At 52.1% G+C, this 8,879-nt stretch overlaps 1 protein-coding gene across 1 annotated transcript; it reads right to left on the bottom strand.

Moving 5' to 3' along the window:
* Positions 1 to 1,188: 1,188 nt before the first annotated feature.
* RPS15 (ribosomal protein S15) lies at positions 1,189 to 5,079 on the bottom strand. The gene is made up of 4 exons (XM_068156283.1): positions 5,010 to 5,079; positions 4,501 to 4,586; positions 3,281 to 3,515; positions 1,189 to 1,347 (listed from the first exon to the last, which is right to left on the bottom strand). The coding sequence occupies exons 1-4, from the start codon at positions 5,010 to 5,012 to the stop codon at positions 1,234 to 1,236; spliced, it is 438 nt and encodes a 145-aa protein (XP_068012384.1). The 5' UTR covers positions 5,013 to 5,079; the 3' UTR covers positions 1,189 to 1,233.
* Between the last annotated feature and the right edge of the window lie 3,800 nt (positions 5,080 to 8,879).

Genomic DNA, 8,879 nt, shown 5'->3' with positions numbered 1-8,879 from the left:
TCCACTGGGGAGTTGGGGGGGGGGGGGCTTTGGAGACCCCAAGGAACGGTGCCCAGCCCTGAGGTCCCCAAGCACAGTCCCTGCTGTGCCACTGGCAGTGGCCTGGGTGGCAGCAGGGCACTGAGGCCTCGCTGGGTGAGGGGGTGGCTGGCTGGTCCTGGTGCCATGGTGGTGCTGGCACAGGGAAGAGAACTGGAGGGCAGCTGTGGCAGGAGCCGGGGGGGATGGTGACCAATGGCCTCTCCAGCAATGGCTTTGCCAAGGGCTGCTGACAGCCAGGGCAGCTGGGGACACCATCACAGGTTGGGGCAGCCATCAGGGTCCCCTCCCACACATCAGAGCCCATTCCAGGCCCCAGGTGTTGGCCCAGCCCAGGCCCTGGAGCAGCTCCCACCCAGACCAGTTCAGCCACTTGGGATCATCCACCAAAAGCCTTTGAAACTCCCAGTTTAAGATGAGAAAGCAGAAGCTTGGGGAGCTTGGTGCCCTGGACAGCCTCCTCCCAGGAGAAGGTTTGGTTCTGAAGCCACCACCCCTCAGTGGGCACACAGCCAGGCCGACCCCAGAATCACTTGGAATGCCACAACCAGGGTTAAAAAGCTTGGAAGTGCCAGAAATGGAATTGTAGATGGAATTGTGTTGACCCCTTCCCAGCAGAGATAATCTGTCCCCTACCAAAGCCACCAGAGAAGTGTTTGCTGCCAGGTGGTGAACAAAACCCAAGCACCAAACCCCGGGGAGAGCAGAACATCAAACCATGGAACAGTTTGGGTTGGGAAGAACCTCAGAGCTCATCCAGGTCCAACCCCCCTGCTGCCTCTGGGGGGAGGATGGGGACTGGGGGGTGGTCATTTTTCAGTGCTGTCTTCTGGAGGTAGGGAAAGGAGGTGGAAGGGACCCTTAGATTTGTCCAGCACCTCCTGAGCTGGGTGCTTTGGGGGTGGTTTCTCTCTCATGAGCAGCTCAGGAGTTCCCTGCAGGCCTTGTTTAATGACAGAATCACAGAATGGGTTGGAAGGGACCTCAGAGATCAGCCAGTTCCAAGCCCCCTGCCACAGGCAGGGACACCTCCCACCAGCCCAGGCTGCTCAAGGCCTCATCCAGCCTGGCCTCGGAACACCTCCAGGGAGGGTTTTGCCCACCATGCCCCATGCCCACAGGAAGACCAGAAGTCAGCAGAGAGGCAGGTGGGAGCAATCTCTTTATTTACACCTGGCCAAGGCCCCCTGGCTGTTACTTGAGGGGGATGAAGCGTGAGGAGTGGGTGGCGCCGATGCCGGGCCGGCCGTGCTTCACCGGCTTGTAGGTGATGGAGAACTCCCCCAGGTAGTGGCCAATCATCTCGGGCTGGAAAAGACCACAGAATGCTTTGCCTTGGAAGGGAACTCACAGGTCACCTACTCCAACCCCCCTGCCACGGGCAGGGACACCTCCCACCAGCCCAGCTTGGCCCTGAACACCTCCAGGCAGGAGGCAGCCACAGCCACCCTGGGCAACCTGCTCCAGTCTCTCCCCTCCCTCATACTCCAGAACTTCTTCCTCAGCTCCAGCCTAACCCTGCTGTGCCTCAGCTTCAAACCATTACCCCTTGTCCTATCTCTAGACACCCCCTTGAGAAGTCCCTCTGCAGCCTTCAGGGATTGGAAAGCAGCTCTGAGGCTCCCCTGGAGTCTTCTCCTCTCCAGCTCCCTCAGCCTGTCCTCAGTAGAGCTGCTCCAGCCCTTGGGTCATCTTTGTGTCCTCCTCCTCTGGACTCACTCCCTGTCCTTGTTTTGATGGGAAGAGATCCATGCTAGAGGTAGGAAATAGGATGAGGGGCTCCCTCTGCACCCCCTCCCCAAATGGGGACACAGAAACCCTGGGGAGATTTTGGGTACCAGTGGAAAATGCCATTTAATGCCACTGGTGGTGTCCTGTCACCACCCCACGGTTATTCCACTCCCAGGAATCCTGATGGCTCTGTGTCACCTGACACCAGGGCCAGGGCTGGGGGCAGCCAGGGCCTGACCATGGCTCTCTCGTTGCAGTCTCACAACTGCCACCTTGCTTTTGTCACTTCAGCACCTCCTGACCCCACTGTGAGAGGAGGCAACCCTCAGGGTGGACACTTTGGAGTGGTCCCTCAGAGCCCACCCTCAGGATGGATGCTTTGGGGTGGTCCTTTAAGGGCTACCCTCAGGATGGACACCTTGGACTGATACCTCAAAGCTCACCCTTTTGGATGGATGCTTTGAGGTCATCCTTCAAGGCCCACCCTCAGGATAGATGTTTTGGGGTGGTCCTTCTAAGGCCTAAACTCAGGATGGATGCTTTGGTCCCTCAGAGCTCACCCTCAGGATGGATGCTTTGGAGTGGTCCTCCTAGGCCTAAACTCAGGATGGATGCTTTGGAGTGGTCCTTCTAGGCCTAAACTCAGGATGGATGCTTTGGGGTGGTCCATCTAAGGCCTAAACTCAGGATGGATGCTTTGGGGTGGTCCTTCTAAGGCCTAAACTCAGGATGGATGCTTTGGAGTGGTCCTTCTAGGCCTAAACTCAGGATGGATGCTTTGGGGTGGTCCTTTAAGGGCTACCCTCAGGATGGATGCTTTGGGGTGGTCCTTCTAAGGCCTAAACTCAGGATGGATGCTTTGGGGTAGTCCTTTAAGGGCTACCCTCAGGATGGATGCTTTGGGGTGGTCCTTCTAAGGCCTAAACTCAGGATGGATGTTTTGGGGTGGTCCTTCTAGGCCTAAACTCAGGATGGATGCTTTGGGGTGGTCCTCCTAGGCCTAAACTCAGGATGGATGCTTTGGGGTGGTCCTTCTAGGCCTAAACTCAGGATGGATGCTTTGGGGTGGTCCTCCTAGGCCTAAACTCAGGATGGATGCTTTGGGGTGGTCCTCCTAGACCTAAACTCAGGATGGATGCTTTGGGGTGGTCCTCCTAGGCCTAAACTCAGGATGGATGCTTTGGGGTGGTCCTCCTAGACCTAAACTCAGGATGGATGCTTTGGGGTGGTCCTCCTAGGCCTAAACTCAGGATGGATGCTTTGGGGTGGTCCTTCTAGGCCTAAACTCAGGACAGACGCTTTGGTCCCTCAGAGCTCACCCTTTGGATGGCTGCTTTGAGGTCACCCCTCACTGCCCACCCTCAGGATGGATGTTTTGGGGTGTCCCTCCGATCCCACCCTCAAGACAAGCCACTCTGGGCTGTCCCTCTGCTCCGAGCAGGAGCCCCAAGCCCTCCTCAGGCACGGGGCAGCAGAACCAAGCTCCAGGGCTGCTGCCCTGACTCCTCACCTTGATCTCCACCTGGTTGAAGGTCTTGCCGTTGTAGACGCCGACCATGCTGCCCACCATCTCTGGGAGGATGATCATGTCCCTCAGGTGGGTCTTGACCACCTCAGGCTTCTCCATGGGCGGTGCCTCCTTCTTGGCCTTGCGCAGGCGCTTCAGCAGGGACTGCTGCTTGCGGCGCAGGCCGCGGTTGAGCCTCCGGCGCTGCCGGGCGCTGTACAGCTGCATCAGCTGCTCGCTGCGGGGGGATGGCAGCCGCTGGGCTTGGAGAGGACCTTGCACAGCGGTGGAGCTAACCCAGCACTGCCCAGGCCACCACCAACCCATGGCCCTCAGCACCACATCGCCACGGCTCCGAAACCCCTCCGGGGCTGGGGACTCCACCACTGCCCTCTGGGCAGCCTGGGCCAGGCCTGGACCAGCCTCATGGGGAAGAAATTGTTCCTCACGGCCAAGCTGAGCCTCCCTTAGGGCAACTTGAGGCCAATTCCTTTTGTCCTGTTGCTTGCTCCTTGAGAGAAGAGACCAAACCCCACCTCCCTCCAACCTCCTGTCAGGGAGCTGTAGAGAGCAGTGAGCTCTCCCCTCAAACTCCTCCACACTGAACACCCCCAGCTCCCTCAGCTGCTCCTCCCCACCCCTGTTCTCCAGACCCTCCCCCAGCTTTGTTGCCCTTCTCTGGACCTGCTCCAACCCCTCCATGTACTTCTTGGAGTGAGGGTCCCAAGACTGAACCCAGTGTTGGAAGTGCAGCCTCAAACACAATCCCTGCCTTGGTGCTGCTGGCTATGCTGTGGCTGATCCAGCCAGGCTGCTGGTAGCCTTCTTGGCCACTGGGTTTACACTGGTTCACTTCCAGCTTCTGCTGATCAACCCCATCAGGCCCTTTTCCATCAGGCACTTCCAAGCCTGCAGCGCTCCTGGGGTTGTCATGACCCAAGTGCAGGACCCAGCCCTTGGTCCTGGTGCACCCCATCCCATTCACCTCAGCCCATCCATCCAGCCTGTGGATGTAGACTCCAAGCCTGGAAGCTCCCTGGAGACCCCGCACCAGCAGCATCACCCCCTGCCAACAGCCAGGGAAGGACAGACACACCTCCTCCGTCCCCTCCTCCCCCCCACACCTCCCCGTTATCACTGAGCAGAGGGGGAGCAGCTCTGCCCCCAGCCGCAGGCCCAGCCCTGACCCCGCACAGGAGCCACCCTCTGCCCCCAGCTCTTACTAGGACATGTCGAGGAGCTGGTCCAGGTCCACCCCTCGGTAGGTGAACTTCCGGAAAGTTCGTTTCTTCTTCTGCTCTACCTCCGCCTGCAGCCAGGAGAGCAAAGGGGGCAAAGGGAATGGGAAAAGACAAAGGGGACGCAAGGGTGGGAAGGGAAGAGGCTCTCAGGGCTGCCCAGAACCGCGGCCACCCCTCCGCGCACACGAGGAGGCGGCAAGACCGAGCTCCGTAGGGCCCCCCCAGCACCACCATCACCTCCCTCCCCACCTCCGACCCTCAGCTCCACCGAGCCGGGCTCAGTCCCTGGGGAACCGCGCTCCGGCCGCGCTCAGGCCTAGTGCAGCGGGGAGCAACCCCTGCCCCCAGCAGGGCCCAGCAGCCGCCATTCCCCACCCCACAGCGAAGAGACCGCAGCGCCCACAGCGGCAGCGGCGGCCCAGCTCCCCTGCGGCCACCCCCGCGGAGGATGAAGCCCGATGGGAGCCGCCGGCTCCGCCGCCCGCACCCACCATCTTGGCCGGGTCTCCTCGGAAAGGGCCGCGCTGGGGCCGGAAGCGGCGGATCTCGCGAGCGGAGACGGGGCGGAAGAGGGCGCTAAGCCCCGCCCCCTGCGGCTTCCCGCGGCGCTTCCGCCCTCACTGCCCAGGGAGGCGCCGGGGGAGGAGGGCAGACGCTCGCTGGGCACAGCGTATCTTCCTCGCCCAGGTGGGAGCCTGTTCCCCTTGAAACTCTGGCCCAAAGCGGGGTGCAGGGAGCAGGGCCAGAGCCCCAGGAGCAGATGAGCTGCCCAGAGGACTTGCAGTGGTTTCACAGCCAAAGAACTGCTCTTGATCCAAGGGTGGCATTACAAAACTCCTCCTTCCTGATGGGGTGCAAGGTGGGGCCCAACAGCAGCAACGAGGTAGCAGAGTCACCTCCACGATGGATCAGTCACCTCCAGGGTATGGCTACACCAACCCCAGCACCACACTGAGCCAGCTCTGTGCATCCTGCTCAGGACAACACCCATGCATCTTGTGGGCAAGTCTTGTGAACTAGTCTTGAAAGCAGCAGCCTTCACCTTTTAGTGATGGACCTTCACCTTCTGCTGCCTTCCTGCTTCCCTCACAGGCTGGGCAGCTTTTCCAGCTCAGGCTCCAAGTGGAGAGCTGAATTGAGGACAGGCCTTAAAGCCATGGCTGGGGAGCAGGAGACAACAAAGCCCCCCCCCGGTGCCTCCTCCATCCCATCCTGAAGACATCACCCCCACAGCCTCCAAGATGCTGCTACCTGGGGCTGACCCCTCCAGTGCCGAGCCAACACAGGGCAGACAAGTGCCAGCTCATCACTTGGCACAGGTGGTTTCAGTTTGTCCCTGGGCAGAGATGGGAGTTCCAGGTGGATGTAACATCCTGGGCTGAGCTGGAAGAGCTGGTTCTGCACAGAAGGGATCCGTCTCGAGAACCTTTCCTGCAAGAGGAGCTGCAGCAATTTTACATCTTCCTGCATTCCTCAGGTCCAAGTCACAGCACATGGAAGGGACTGGGAATGCCAGAGGACCAGCTCCTGTTCCAGCAGGAAGACACTGAGTGCTTGGTGCTTGTGGAAGTGAGGACCAGAGCCAAGCAGAGTCCCAGCCGGCAGAACTGGTGCAATCCAGCCAAACCACCCTGCTCCCTCCCCACTCTGAATGGATCAAAGTCCTTCCCAGCACAACCCAGTGACCTCCAGTGCCATGGATCCATCCCAACCCAGCCTGAATTTCCAGTCCTGCTGAGCCACACCACACCTGCTCCTAAGTCTTCCAAGCTCGCAGCAGGGCAAACCTGCTCCTGAGGAGTTCAGCCCTCTCCACAGAACAGCTTGGGTTGGAAGGGACCTCCAGAGAGCATTGAGTCCAACCCCCTGCCAAAGCAGCATCACCCAGGGCAGGTCACACAGGAACACATCTAGCTGGGGCTTGAAAGTCTCCAGAGAAGACTCCACAACCTCCCTGGGCAACCTGTTCCAGTGCCTCCCCACCCTCACTCTCAAGAATTTCTTCCTCATCTCCAGTCTCAACCTCCCCTCTTCCAGCTCAAAGCCATTGTCCCTCATCCTGTCACTACCTTGTCCAAAGTCCCTCCCCAGCTCTCCTGGAGCCCCTTCAGGTTCTGGAAGGCTGCTCCTGGAGCTTTCTCTTCTCCAGGCCCTTTCCCAATGATTTGAAGGCCTCTTCCACACAAAGATACTCTGTGAGCTTAACAGACCACCGAGGCACACCACTGATAACCAAGACGATTTTCCAGGCAGCCAGCTGCTGCTCTCTCAGGAAAACCTCCCAGAATTCACAAGAATAGTTGCCCAAGAAAAAAAAACAAACCCAAAACAACAACAGAACTCCAGCACAAACCAACCCCCACCAAACCAACCCCAACCTCACCCAAAAACGCAGACCAGCTCGGAGTTTCTAATTCAAAGGTACTTCTCTTTATTCAAACCAGGGGTGATCACTGGTTAGTGCAAAATGCACCTAAACCTTTTCCGTGGTTGGTTTTGTTTTTGCCTGAGGGAAATCTACATCTTAACAAGGCCTCCATTAACCCTTCCATTACCAAACCCCCCCAACCCCCCACCCCAGGATGGGGAAGCATTCGAAGCACAGAAGCTAAACTCCCCCTCCCCTCCCTCCCCAGAGAAGCGACTCCGTGCGTGGCTGAGGCTGCAGCAGGTCTGCACCACCAGGGAACAAAACAGCCTCCCCCCCCCAAAAAAAAAAACCCAAACTGAAAAAAAAAAGAACAAACCACACTCAGATTTTTCTTTCTGTTTTTTTTTTTCTCTTTTCATCTCCCAGAGTTTCTGAAGCCCAGGGGCTGATGGTGGGAGGGGGAAAAAAGGGAGGGGTGGGGTGTGCAGCTCGCCCTCGCTTCCCACAGCGCCAAAGGAAACCCTGTTGTTAAATTAAAAAATAAGCCAGCATACATAGTAGAAAATTTTCTCTTAAAAATTCCACAATCTGTAAATGTATATATATTTCTTTTTTTTTTTTCTTTTTTTTTTTTTTCCTTTTTCTTTCTTTTAAACATAAAAGTTTACAATAGGCGGTGAAACAAAAAGGCTCCGGGGGAGGGGGGGAGAGAGGGGGGGGGGTGTGGGAGAATTAATTCATAACTGAAAGGAAGCAAAAAAAAATAAAAATTAAAAAAAAAGGAACAAAAAGAAGTGGGGGGGAAAGGAGGACAACAGAAAAAAAAGGAAAAAAATTAAAAAAAAAAAGAAAAATAAGAAAAATAGAAAAAATAGGAAAAAAGAAAAATAAGAAAGAAAAATAAGAAAAAATAAAAAGAAAAATAAGAACAAAAAGAAAAAAGGAAAACAAAAAAAGAAAGAAAAAGTAAGAAAAAAATTAAGAAAAAAGAAAAAAAGGAAATAAATAAGGAAAAAAAAGTAAAAAGAAAAAAAGAAAATAAAAAACCAAGAAAAATAGAAAGAAAAATAAGAAAAAGAAAAATAAAAAATAAGGAAAAAAGAAAACAAAAATAAAAAAAGGAAAAAAGGAAAAAAAGAAAAATAAGAAAGGCAAGGAGAAAAAAAAAAAGAAAAAGAAAAAAGAAAAAGAAAGAAAAAAGAAAAAGAAAAAAGAAAAAGAAAGAAAAAAGAAAAAGAAAAAAGAAAAAGAAAGAAAAAAGAAAAAGAAAGAAAAAAGAAAAAGAAAGAAAAAAGAAAAAGAAAAAAGAAAAAGAAAGAAAAAAGAAAAAGAAAAAAGAAAAAGAAAGAAAAAAGAAAAAGAAAAAAGAAAAAGAAAAAAGAAAAAGAAAAAAGAAAAAGAAAAAAGAAAAAGAAAAAAGAAAAAGAAAAAAGAAAAAGAAAAAAGAAAAAGAAAAAAGAAAAAGAAAAAAGAAAAAGAAAAAAGAAAAAGAAAAAAGAAAAAGAAAAAAGAAAAAGAAAAAAGAAAAAGAAAAAAGAAAAAGAAAAAGAAAAAAGAAAAAGAAAAAAGAAAAAGAAAAAAGAAAAAGAAAAAAGAAAAAGAAAAAAGAAAAAGAAAAAAGAAAAAGAAAAAAGAAAAAGAAAAAAGAAAAAGAAAAAAGAAAAAGAAAAAAGAAAAAGAAAAAAGAAAAAGAAAAAAGAAAAAGAAAAAAGAAAAAGAAAAAAGAAAAAGAAAAAAGAAAAAGAAAAAAGAAAAAGAAAAAAGAAAAAGAAAAAAGAAAAAGAAAAAAGAAAAAGAAAAAAGAAAAAGAAAAAAGAAAAAGAAAAAAGAAAAAAAGGAAAAAAAAAGAAAAAGAAAAAAGAAAAAGAAAAGAAAAAGAAAAAAAGAAAAAGAAAAAAAAGAAAAAGAAAAAGAGAAAAAAAGAAAAAAAAAAAAAGAAAAAGAGAAAAAAAGAAAAAAAAAAAGAAAAAAAAAAAGAAAAAAAAAGGAA

Source organism: Melanerpes formicivorus, unplaced genomic scaffold (assembly GCF_026170545.1).
Source record: "Melanerpes formicivorus ecotype bairdi unplaced genomic scaffold, bMelFor1.0.p_v2 SCAF_34, whole genome shotgun sequence".
Classification (NCBI taxonomy): Eukaryota; Metazoa; Chordata; class Aves; order Piciformes; family Picidae; genus Melanerpes; species Melanerpes formicivorus.
The sequence above is the reverse complement of the archived record's forward strand: the minus strand, read 5'-3'. Positions and strand labels throughout refer to the sequence as shown.